Raw genomic sequence first — 13338 nt, 5'->3', positions numbered from 1 at the left:
TCTGGTGTTTGTCCAGATGGAAGTTAAAATCATTAAATACTATATATTTAGAGAGAAGAATAGGGGGCTCATTAGCAACCCTGGTATACCAGCCAATATCCCAGCTATCACTAAAACCACATTTTTAATGTTCGACAGGATAGGTGAGTTACAGCTTAACACATAATGGTTGCTGCACACATCTATGAAGTCTCTGCAGTCTGCATATCTACATCAGTACTCATAAAATGGTCTGAAGTACCAGGAATATCAACAGTGCAAGATAGAACCAAATTATGTTCTAATATACTAGCTAGGGTACAAGCAGGTTTTGTCATTGGCGTTGTGAGATGCATTACATTTGTAAATCATGGTATGCTGGGATAGCTGGAGGCCAACGTAATCTATCAGACAAAGTCGCTATCCATTTAACAGTCTCTTACCACAACCTCTTCACTTTTTGCAATCCTTGGAACAGAAATCAGTCGAAATTGATTGCGTTTTACTGCATCATTCCCATCAAATATCTTTAATGTTTGTTTACCTAAAGAAAACAAATGTTTACATTACAATAACATTTAATATAGTCGTGTCACAATAAGAAGTGTGTATGCAACCAGTGGACAATGCAGTTTACAAAAATCTGCTTTTAATCGGTTTTAAAGAGTAACATTTATTTGCATTTTCTTAAGTTTACTTTTATTTTCCTGCTGTTAGGCTAAAATGTAACTTAACAAGGGCAAAATGAACTAAAAATTTCTTTCAAATGGCAATTTCACCATTAGTTTTCATCCAAGTGTTTTGTCCATGATTTTCTAATTATTTTCCCCTTAATTTCAAATCTCCTTAGTCTAATCTTTACCAATTCAGCAACATGGAACCCAAAGTAACAGACTGATGCCTTCAGAACAGGTGTGGCAAGTCTGATGACTGTGATTTGGAGAACAAAACATTGTTTAAAATAACCAGTACCAATTAAATGTCAAAGGGAAAATTTTAAATTATTACATTAAGTTTTTTAAATTGCCCCACAATTTTTTGAAAATCAAATGCTTTCCTGATCTGCGTTATATTTTAAATCTAAAATGTCCAATAAAAACTGCCACAAATGATGAGCTATAGGCAGACAGTATACTAATACTTCCCAAATGGCGAAGAATCAAGGCTTTTGGCTTCAGCCCTCCACAGAACTGAGGTAGTGGTGGAATCTGATACACTCCACTGAACGTTTTTTAAAAATATTAGTTAATTACACAAATTTAGTTATATTTAGTCCCCTTCACGGTCCCCAGTGAACAGAGAAGTCTGGCAATATATCACAGCTGTTACCCAGTTTCCTGCATAAATGACATACCGTTTTTGCTCTAGAGGTGTGATTTACAGTTTGAACTCTAGGTCACTCTCCACTGGCCATGTTCGGCGCATTCTCAAACCAATCCAATCTCGTAACCAATCACTCCTTGTGCATTCAGCACACATTGATATGGTCACAAACTCAGTGGAACCTTTATGGAATGTGGGCAAATACCTTTTACGACTGAAATAAGAAAAGCCTGAAATCCTTTTTGTACCCTGATATGAAGCAAGTGAAGAATGAACCTTGAGTTCAACAGAAATACATGTATGTGTACTTCATTACACTGGTATACAACTTCTTCCCTCACTTGGAATTAGTTCAGAGTATGACAGTAAGTACTCAAGGGATTTTGCCCGCAAATAATCTTGATATCTATGTTCCATTTATTGTGTTAACCCATTAGAATTTCCCACAGAAAGAGGACAGCAGATAAGATGGGTGGACATGGATGAGTAAAATGAAAAACTAGCTACTGTAAAAACAAGGCATAAAAGTGCAGAATCCTGCAGAGATATCCAGCCCAGCTCATCTCTTTAATCAGGCACCCAGACACGACAGTGATGGGCAGGCCATCAGTGCCGACAATAAAAATGCAGCCTGGGCACATCAGTATTTTGCTGCAAGCTTTCCAGAGCCATCCGAGACACAGAAACAGCATATCTTATGGATCATCTCCAGTTCTACTACACGTTCTGTCACCACAATTAACAGGCCTGGTTTGGAACAAATGGTCCATACCAAATTATGCTCATAACAGGCGGAATCTTTCCAGACAAAAGGCCTCTCTCTCTATGCCCCTCACCCTTGGCCTATGTCCTGCAGTAGAAAGTGCAAGACTTCTATTTCCTTTCCACTTTTCTTAAGAGGTAAAGCCTACACATTGGCTGAGATTGGGGGAGAAGGGGAGGTGCAGAAAGAGGGGAGGACAGGACGGTATTTGTTAGTTAGGTTTTCCCCTCCTCTAAGATTTTGCTTCTCCATTGCCCTTCCTCCCACTCCCATCATAACACAAAAGTTATTGCCTGTTAAGGTGCTGCCAATGTCTTTTGGGCATGACTCCCAGAATTGTGTAACTTAATACCTGCGGGTGAAGGCGTCCAGGCCACATTATGAACAAGTTCCACTCAGTGTGGAAGTGAGAAGCAATACAGATGTATGCCTGGTCCTCAGGCCCAGCAACTCACTCTGTTCTGATATTCATGATGGCAATATTGTACAAAATGAGTGCAAGAGCCAAGATCTTGTTTATATTATATTTTTACAAGGTATGTATTATGAACACAAGCTTTTATGCACAAGTGGCTGCAAGTGTCCTGTTTATTCTCCTCATTACAATCGCGGCTGCTACGGTTATGAAAGAAACCAGATGTGAAGATAAAAATTCTCCAACTCTGTGTGATGACAAGCAAGGAGAGCTGGGCTGTATTAAACAGCAGGGATGCTAGCCTTGCACAGAAGGCTCCCATGAGGCAGGGGAATGGGATGCTTTAGTATGTTGAAAAGTCTTTATTTCAATTGATTTTTTAATCACACTTTCTTCTTCAGGGTCACCCTGCTACTTCCCCCTCACTCAAAGGCCTTCAATCATGTGGATCTTCCCTCTTGCCGTACTATGGCAATATGGATGCTGCTCCTTTTGCAGCCCATCAATGCTGCCCTGAGCATTTGTCCTTCAGGAGATGAGCACAGCACATCAGCAGGAGCTTGTGACTGGAGGATCTGAACTGTGATCCACCACAACCCTATCACCATGCCAGCAGCTCAGGGGAATAGACAGATTTTGAAGTAGAGCTCCTGTCATAAGTAGATAGGTAAGGTAAGGGTTAATTTTCTTTTACTGTAAAGGGTTACAAAGGGAACCAAACACCTGACCAGAGGACCAATCAGGAAACCGGATTTTTCAAAAGTAAGGGTGGGAACCTCTGGAGGTTTTTGGCTTTGTTCTGGGTTGCCCCTCGTTGTAGGGTTTGTTGTTGCCGTGCTGGCTTGTAGGTTTATTGTCGGTGTGGCCCTGGGGTATTATCACTCCCTTTTCGAGTAGCTTTCTTGCTTTCTGCTCCTCCATCATTTGGCTCAAGCTTCCCCGCATCGGTGATAGTTTTGGGTTTTCATCTAGGATGTACCGGGTTATGTCTCTCAGAACATCCAGAACATGCAGTCCATGTTATGAGTGGCGCAGTTCTTCAAAGGTTTGAACTGGGTTCTGATTATCTCCAGCGCACAATGCTTCCCAACGTAGTAAGGCGTTGGTCGGGAATACCCATGTGTTCCAATTTTGTTCTTGAAACACCGACGGGCGTGAATTCCGGGTTATCCCCATCTGGATCTGGCCTTGGTTTTGAACAGTTTTAATCGTTCATTTGTTCTTGGCATTTGAGCCGCACGTCTGCTAAGGATCCACTGAGGTGTGGCCTCAGCTCTAGCATGTATGGTTTTCAGGGATGCTGTACCAATACAGCCCCTTTCGAAATTTCCTAGAAGGTTTCCGGGTCATCACCTGCCTTGTAGTTGGGAAATTTTCCTGTGCGGTTGACCAGCAAAATGGCGCTGTAGGGTTAGGAGTGGCTGGAGACATTTGCCTAGCCTGCGCCATTCACAGTTCATGCTTTCTCTGTTTGTCCTCCTCTTACTTCTTTCTGTTGTTTTTCCATTTGTCGTCGTAGTACCGCCGCTCTTCTTCTTGTTTTATTTGGGCGACCAGCTCATCTTCTTTTTGTTTTATTTGGTTAGGCAGCTCTCGTTCATTGAAGTTGTCTTTCGTGATCTGCCTTTTTGGCTCTTGTTCTCTTCTGTGAGTTGCATCCTGGGCGTCTTGTTCGACCTTAATTAGTGCCAGCTGTCTCCTTGTTTATTTTCGTTTGTCTATGGTTGTTCCGGGCTCTTTCCTTTTCTGCTCTTCTTTGATATCACTCATGGTTTCTGTTTTTTGTTGGAGTGCTCTGCGTGTTTGTTTGTGAATTGGCCGGCTTTCTGTTCTTGAAGTCTGCCAGAAACTGGTGACTTGCTCTGGCTTGTGTGATAGGCAACTGCCAAACAAAGCTTCTGTATTTATGTGTGCATTGCTGGCCTGGGATACCTTTAGTCCCAATTGTTTACCAAAAGACTGTAATGTTTCTTAGACTGTGTGTATAAAATGCAAGTCTAAAGTAGGCAGAAACAAAACGTTCTCTGGCTGACTTTTAAAACAACCCTTCTCCCTGCTATCCTAGCAGGAAAAAGAAAAATAATGTAGCTTGACTGGCTTCTTGGATTCGTATTCCATAAAACGCGTGCTCACCATGTGTGTAAGCGTCGTCCCAAATTGACCCTTAGCGTACAAATTCTGGGTGCTTACTGTTGAATCCTCCCAAGCTTATACCCAGCTTTGGATCATTAGTTTCTGCTGCCACAGATAGTATTGAGCTGACTATCAGCCTGGTTCCCCAAATTCCTGGGGCCCCCCTCTCTGGCCTCCCGAACGTTCCGTGGGAGGACCCCCAAAGGAGCGCCAGACCCCTGTCTCCCTATCCAAACGGAAGAAGCAATTCCTCCCGTCTTTGTCCCTCGTGATCTGTACGCCCCTTTGGCCTCGCCCCTGGGGAGCCTGTGCGATGGGCAGTACCTTATCACGCCTTGAAGGTGCAAAAGACAAGAGGGAAGTCACCCTCCCGTGAGAGCGATAGCCTTCAAACCTAGGAAGAGCATCTAAATTCAAAGAGATTCCCACCCCTCCTGCTTGTAGCATCACCAGAGAAAAACCAAAAACCTCGGAACCAGGATTAGAAAAGAATTGCGGTAATAATAGAAGATAAAGAAAATTCACAGAAAAAGATAGTCATCACTGGCTATAGAAGTCAATACAGCGCTTTGCTTATAAGAAAAATCATGGAATAAACAGTCTGATTTAAAAAGTGGAGTTCCAGCAGAGACAACGCACCCGATGGTAAAATACAATCAAAGCACATCATAGCACTGTACTTGGTTCCTTTGTACTCACACTTCGATAGTTAATATTTTGAAAGAAGAATGGAGTTAGAAGAAAAGCTGTTTACTCACAGTCGAGGGAATAACAAAAAAAACAAAACCCCACCTACAAACCAAGGAAAGCCACCGACACCCTATCCTTCCACCTCACCAGTCTTCAGTAACTTACTTCAACCCAGTGACCCGTTATCTGGGAGATGCTATAAGTGTAATGAAACGGGACATATCAAAGCCAACTGCCCAAAGGCCAACTGCCCGAATAACCCCACCCGGGTGCAAGTCATTGCACCCCCAGCAAACCAAAGATCCCCAGGCCCAGATACCTCTCAAATCCCCTTGGAGCGAAAGGAAAATTTGAAGTAGAGCTCCAAACTCTCCCAAAGACAAGCACCTAAGGGCTTCTACTGTACATTCTGCAGCAAGTACAAGAGGAACATTTCATTCCTCAGCAGGAACTTGGTCAAAGCATCTGTCAGAAGTAGTTAAGGATCACTACAATATGAGACAATACAATAAGTGCTCAAATTTTGCCTCCATTATATGGATGTTTTACAACCACCCTAAGATACTGTACACCACACATCATCAGTACCATGTTCTGATTTTCCGTTAGAAGGGAGAAATGTATTGAATTTATTTTTGTTTTTTTGGATGCCATGGAGATGGGTCCTGTTCTGAAGCAGGGTGGGCAGGGCATAGATAGATGGCTCTTCCCTGCTTAAGGCTGTAGGAAGACTGATGCAAAGGTAAAGATGCTAAGGTTAGGAAATGCCTTTTTCAACTAAAGGATTCTCACTATTCACCATAGGCCTGCAGAAGTCTCTCCGTGTGGGGAAAAAGGGGAGAAAAAGAGGAGAAGAAAATCTTTTAGGACTCACAGCCCTGAACATTCTGCAGCCAAGGGCTGTATCCATGGACACCGCTGTTCAAGAGCTGCCACCTCTCTAGTGCTTTTTGCTTCGGCCCTTTCCACTGCATCCCAAGATGTGAGCTAGAATAAAAAGGCTGCAGCTCCGTTTAAAGCCACTGCAAGGGAGGAAATGGGTACAAGGGGTGAAAAGGTGGGTGCTTGCCATAGGAAAAAAGAGTGACTAGAACACTACACTCAAAGACAACTTGAATCAACCTACCAGTTCAGCCATCTGCATTACAAACAATGCTTAGAGAAGCAGCAGCGAGAGCTCCATCTTACTGCGCTCCACCTTCCCTGATTCTGCAGCAGATTTCGTTCCTGCCTATTGCCACAGTGAAATGAACTTTGGAAGCAGACCTCAAGTTTCTTCTTTCCTGGAAGAATGCTTTAAAAATGGGGATCTAAACAGCGACCTTATAGAAGCCTCACAGTGCCCAAGATCGGTTTAAGAAACACACAGTCTAGATATACTGTATTGACTGACAACATTAAGAGAGCCCAAATTCTTCTTCCAGAAGATGGCTTGGGGAATAGAATGATAGGTGGTAAAGGCCAGGTCTACACTACGCGGTAAAATCGATTTTAGATACGCAATTTCAGCTACGAGAATAGCGTAGCTGAAGTCGAATATCTAAAATCAATTTACTCACCCGTCTTCACCGCGCGGGATCGATGTCCGCGGCTCGCCATGTCGATTCCGGAACTCCGTTGGGTTTCCGGAATCAATATAAGCGCGCTCAGGGATCAATATATCCCGTCTAGATCAGACGCGATATATCGATCCCCGAGCAATCGATTTTAACGCGCCGATACGGCGCGTAGTCTAGACGCGGCCACAGACTGGAAGTGTCCTCAGATAAATGGAAATCCTTTTTTATGTCTTTATTTGGCATAGTCCATCTTAAAAGGTATGTTGACTGATTCTGGTATTACAATCTGAGGAAAGACTGTCTGCTTTACTTCACTTCAGCTACTGGGAATGAACTCATGCAAGACCATTTAACTAGGAGTATGCAGAATGCCCTCTGAGCTAATAAGAACTAGAAGGTCTCTCCAGATTCAAGTCAGCACAGTGAAGTTCTTTCAACAGGACTATTTTTTTTTTTTTAAATGTTACACTTTGTAGAGTGGTAATGACTGTACTCTAAGAGAAAGATTTGTATGTAATTACACAACTCTTGCCCTAGACTGACCATCAGGTCCACATTCTGAAATGAATCCCACACTTTTCATTCTGATGCTAATGCTCAGTGCAGCCGTTAGTAAAATCAGTCATCTAGATATGACATCCTTTCTTCGGTCAGCATCTTATTACCACAACTAGTCATTTGTACAGATATTTCTATTCTGATCTATGTGTAAAACCCACCACAAAGGGGGCATTATGTAAATAATTTGCATACAACATGTCTGACTTCTTTTCTTTTGGAAAATATATTTAAATATTTGTAATTTACATTAGATAACGCTGCACTTAGTATCCTCTCCAATTCTCATTGTCAAAGGAAAAGGCTAGGACGATCAACTGTGAAATGAAGTTGGCACACAGTTTAACCTAAAAGCTGCTTCTTTCTACTATATAACTAATTATAAGATGATTTCTGATATGAGAGTTATCAACTGATGCATCATACAAATAACTCCTTGCAACAGAATTTTTTTTCCCATCTTCAAGTCTTTAGACCTCAAGTCTCTTCTTACAACTAAATCATAGTTTCACCTTCTGAAAGCTGCTTTTATCTTTTCCATCAATGGGTTCTTTCAGAGCTGTTCAATTTAAAGAGTAAAACTGGTTTTGTTTTGTTGTTTTTTAAGCAGGAGGCTACTGCAAGGGTCAATGTTAGGTACTTGTTTACCAAACCAGGAAACCTGATTCAGAAACACTGAGTTTCTTTGGGGACAGAATATGTAATACCTGGTGAAACCAAAAAGATTTCCTCATATTTTGAGAGTCTTGTGGATAGGAGGAGCCTTTTTATTCTTTTCTTACTTTTCAAAAATCTAAGCACAGCTTGAAAAAAATATCTATCAATCAATGATGAGTGGCAAGCTTTTCCCTGGCAAGCACAGGAGCCTAATCCAGCAGTATCAGCAGAATTTAAGGTTTTGAAAAATAAGAAAATCTTCCAAATATGAACGAAGTGCAAACCAACTGTACCCTGCCTGCTCCAGTACCTGTACTACTTCTGCTCTCAGCTGTGCCAAGCAGCAACAAGGAGAAATTAGCAAGACTCTGGTCAGTTTCATTGCTGCCATTCAAAACTCAGTTGGGCAGCTATGAAACTGACAAGAATCATGTGAATTTTATGCGGCTGTTCCTTTGAAAAACCAATCTCTTTCCCCATGTCATCCTGGTTCTCTGACTATATCACTGGTCGTTTCATCACTACTGGGTCTCACCTTCTTACCATGAGACAGGCCGAAACTCCAGCTCGAAGGGGTTTTTGGACCACAAGGCTGTGAGAGCTGCCAGCCTTTCACATGGGGACTCCATGCTCGCCCTGCGCCTTAACAGCTGTTCATGGAACTTTTTCAACCATCTGCCATGAGCAACATCAGAGCAGCATCTGATCCACTTTCCTCTGTTCACCTCTAGCTTCAGGGGACACAGATCATAGGCTTTGAAGCCATCTGAGCAGTGCCCCAGAGGAATAAACTGCACCCACCATGACTACCTGTGAAGCACTCTCCTGAGCTCAAATGTCGTCTTCAAAAAAGACCTGACTTGTCTGTGGAGCAGAGTGAAACCCCACCTTTGAGACCTAGTCTCTTCTTTGTCACTGTGGAAAGTGCAGCACCCGCTCGCAGATCCTCAGTAAATACCTCAGTTTCTCTGTCAGCAGATTCAGCACTTGCCCAAGTAGAGCGTGGAGCCAACTGATCCGGGCATGTCTACCCTCACATTACATGACCTGGAGGTTGGGGACCACTGAACAAACAGGGCTGCAGTCTTGATAGGCAAGAGATGGAGGCAAAGGCCCACTTTGCCCCTTGTTTCTTGGACATGATCATTTAGCCCTCCTCCTCCCCCCGGCAACGAGGGGTAGGGAGAAGGAGAGAGTATTCCTCAACAGCTGCCTATGTTCATGACGTGCAGCTACCCCAGTGTTGTCCTCTTGGTTACTCCCTGGGAAACCTGTGGGTGTCAGATACACTGAGTCCCACAGCAAGCAGTATGCGGCTCCCTGGAGACAGCTAGAAAGTATGGGTGTCCCAGTGCAAGGGGGATTTCTAAGGTCACAAGCCTTTCTTTTCCCTTCAGTCCTATGCATCTGCCAGCAAAAGTACTGATCTCTCCACCTGCTGGAAATACTAACAATGAGCTTACACAGTGAGCAAGTCCCCTGTGTACAGGGGATGACACCTTCAAACACATTTCACATACTATCCCTATCTGCTGCCAGGGACAAATTATACCTAAGCATCTGGACTGGCACAGGGGATCAAAGAGAATCTGCAAACAGAGGAAAAACCTGAACAGGATAAATTGCCATCACACCTTTACTCCGTGTGAATTTGTTAATTTATTAAACTAAATCATAAAAACCCAAAAGCTAAAATAAAATCAGTCAGTCAAGGAAGATAGCGTGTGATGCTCAGAATGCTTTATGCCTTTTCAAAAGTCACACCCCGACAATCCAGCCAGAGGAGGAGGTTTTAGCTTTGCATGGCACTAAAGCCATCGACCTGGCTGAAGCTCTACTCTGCACAACAGCAGCTTTCAAAAGATGTTTGTTACTCTTAAGTGTCAGTAGGAAGCAGCCTCGGGAAGAATGGCCCGGTGCCTAACACGATACACTGTAAATCCCGGTCTGTAATGAACACCTTTTGAGACTAACCACCAGACTTTTACCTGTTTGGGGAGCAGGGGGTTCTCATTGCCAGCTGTGACCAACAGAAGTCTTAAATGAACAAAAACATCATGGCCTGATCATGCAAGTTGCATGTGCCCTCAACCTGCCTTGATTTCTGGCACACAACCAGAGGCAGAGAATCTAGCATCTTTATGTTCCGGGATCCCTGCAGATCCAGGAACTAAAAGCTCACCATAAATAATTTTTATTTTGAGAATTATGGAGCTCTCTCTTCTGGGGGTTTGTTACATCTCTAAATCTCCAGTTCTGAAGAAATATCAGCAAAGATGGGAAATTAAAGACTGTTTTTTTTGTTTGCTTGCCAGACTAGGACTGTGATTTTTTATGTTCAGCACCATTTTCAAACACAGCCTCAGCTAAGAACAATGTGCTTTGACTGTAGGAACACAGGAATTTCCATCCCGGGTATTCCGTCTCCAGTTATACCAGTACAATTAAACAAGTACAAACCCTCTGTGGGAAAAACTCTTTTCAGGTTAGCTTAAACCCCTTCCCAAAAGACATGAGCTAAACAGAATAAAGGGCCTCACACCAGAATAAAAGGCTTTCATGATGGAATAAGAGAAACTGCACATTATATTGGTTAAAATTCAAACTTTAGCTTATATCAATATAACTTTCTGCATAAACTAGCCCTCAGACCCTACTTTATGTCCTGAAGTGTGAGGGTTCAGATCTCTTCCCAAACTCATTTTTAAAAGAATATTTACTATTGTAACTCTGGATATCGGTGCTATCCATCTAAAATATTCTAATTACTCCTGATAATTTCTTGGCCTCAATAATATCTTGTTACAATAAGTTCCATAATTTAATAATGCATGGTCTTAAAAAGCTTCTATCAGTTTTAATTTTTCTCCCTATCAATTTCTTTTAATGTCCCCTTGTTCTCACATTATGAGAAAGGATGAACAAAAGATCCTAATGTAACTTTGTTTATAAACCATTCTTTATTTTGTAAATTTTTTGTCATGGTTCTTGTTTGTTCCTTCTCTAACGTAAATAGCATGTCTTACAAACCAAAGTTGGCCAGACATCTATCCTTTCACATCCCCCAAAATATCCTGTATGTTATTTTTCAGTGGGGTTTTTGTTGTTGCTGTTGTGTTGTTTTGTTTTTTTTAACAGAGCTGTATCTGTGAGGTATATGAAATTGAGAAAAAACAAGAACTACATCTTTTTTGGAAGATAAATAGCAGGTTAGCTACATAACTATAAAGGCGATCAACATTTCTAACATCATGTTCCTTTACACAGTAAAAGTCTCTGAACTCTGAAAGAAGAGCTTGACTTGAAACAGTGATGCAACCAATTTAAAGATCCCTCCTGCAAAGTCAATGAGTAGATCTCTATCGACCCCTTGGGCTACATTCAGCAGGGGAAAGGGTCAGTTATAGGTGGAGCAAAGCCTTACTACTGGTATCACTTACATTAATATTTGAAAGCGTCAAGCCAATGAGTAATTACTACTTTCCACTGAACACAATGCCCTTGTTTTCAATAGAAGCATTAGAATTTCTCTCCTACCAACACAGTGATCATCAAAAATCAGGGCATGAAAGAGAGCCAGTTAGGCTGGAACATCTGTATCCATTTATGTTGTGTTAATATATAGTAAGGGGAAGCAATTCGTTTTAGTCTAAACATTTTATTTAAACCCTGGGATTAAATATTCTTTGCATTAGTCTTTGAAAATGTACAGTGTGTTCCTGTTCTCTCCAGTTTTACTGATTGACACTGGTGAAAAATGCATGTAAGGAAAAGCAACGTTTAGAATCTCTTTTTGAGTGCAGTGTCTTCATCTTCTTGGTCAGTTCGTATAAAGTAAGGCGTACTGGAGTAGCAGTGTCAACCAAGCCCTCTGAGATACCAGGATAGACATCTCACTCACCTTGACAGCCACTGATGGAGAAATACCAGTGATACCAGTCAGCTCTGTCTTCTTGGGGAACCAGGGTGCAGTATCCAGCCTACCTGACTCATGAAGGACACACACCCCCTCCCCCCCGCATCTGCTTAAACCAAAACTGATCAAAGACTGGCAGGGAAGGGCAGTGGGAGACACACCTAGACCCCTCCTGTCAAGGATGATAGGATTAAGGCAACTCCCCTAGCCTCATCTGCATCAAAGATGGGACAGTGAGCCATCTCCATTAGCATACAGAATGGAGAACAGAAATTGCAAGGCAAGAACCGCATGGAACTCTGGGAACAGAAAAGCAGGGAAGCCCTGCCTGCTGGGGGATCTCTGCTCCAGCCATGTTAATGAACCTACGCCTGCACACACCCAGCTCAGCAGTTATCAGACCAATTCTAGTAATGAATCCTTGACTGATATCCAAAATACTGAAGCAGCCTAGTTGCACTGTGAGCTCCCTGGAAGAAAACACCACCTCTAGCTGGGAGTGATCAGCTCCTGTTGTATAGCCTAAAGAAAACCCTTGAGTCACCAGTTTACCCAGAAACAATTCTAGTGTTCTCCCCTGAACTACTGTTGTTTCCCTACAAGAAACCCTACCCACACTCAAGTGTGCGCTAGATCCAAACTCTGCATCAGTTCCACCTGGATTTCATCTTCTCCTAACTGTTCATGCTGAGGGCTCTGCCTGTCTCCAGCACTCAGGACCCTGAGCGACCTGAGAATCCCAACCAGTTCAAGCTTCATGAAGTGGTGAGATCCCTCTCTCTCGATTTTCTTTTCCACCGCAGGTAAAACTTTCTAACCCTGACTTCTTTGATCAGGTATAGTTTTCTATACATGACTTTTGTAACCTTTAATAATGTAACTGTTATGTTGGTTCAGGCTCTCCTTGTGTGGTTATCACTATTATTCAATAAATAACTTTTATGGTTAAGCTGGTTGCTTCCCTCCCTCTCTCTCTCTCTCTCTCAACTTAATTCTTTTGTGTTTTTAGCTTCCCCATTTACTCTGCAGCAACGCTTCTCTTACCAAAGGTAAAGATCCATGTAGTGCTACTGTGGGGTTTGCTCATCAAGTGGGTTACTACCAGTACAATTGTAACGTGAAAGTGGGGAGAGGGACGTGTTGAATCTGTGACATACGAGGGTGGGAGCTTGGAAGTGCTGCTTGACCCAGACTACTGAGTCCAGGGGCACAGAAGGGTGGCAGCCTGCAAGTGCTATTTGACCCAGCCTGCTCAGACTTACTCTATTCCGGTGGCATATAAGGGTGGCAGCTTGGAAGTGCTGCTTAGCCCAGTCCCCTGAGTCCAGGGACATATAAGGGGTCA

General features: G+C 42.7%; 1 protein-coding gene across 3 annotated transcripts in view; it reads right to left on the bottom strand.

Annotated features, from left to right (window-relative positions):
- DGKQ (diacylglycerol kinase theta) overlaps positions 1 to 13338 on the bottom strand; it is a 144833-nt gene that overhangs the window by 60267 nt on the left and 71228 nt on the right. For all 3 annotated transcript variants that reach the window (XM_032767097.2, XM_075067398.1, XM_032767096.2), the window contains exon 8: positions 423 to 523. In XM_032767097.2, coding sequence (XP_032622988.1) covers positions 423 to 523 — 101 coding nt within the window. The remainder of the gene's footprint in view (positions 1 to 422; positions 524 to 13338) is intronic.

This window comes from Chelonoidis abingdonii, chromosome 6 (assembly GCF_003597395.2).
Source record: "Chelonoidis abingdonii isolate Lonesome George chromosome 6, CheloAbing_2.0, whole genome shotgun sequence".
In the NCBI taxonomy this organism is placed as follows: Eukaryota; Metazoa; Chordata; order Testudines; family Testudinidae; genus Chelonoidis; species Chelonoidis abingdonii.
This window is presented reverse-complemented; position numbering and strand designations above follow the sequence as displayed.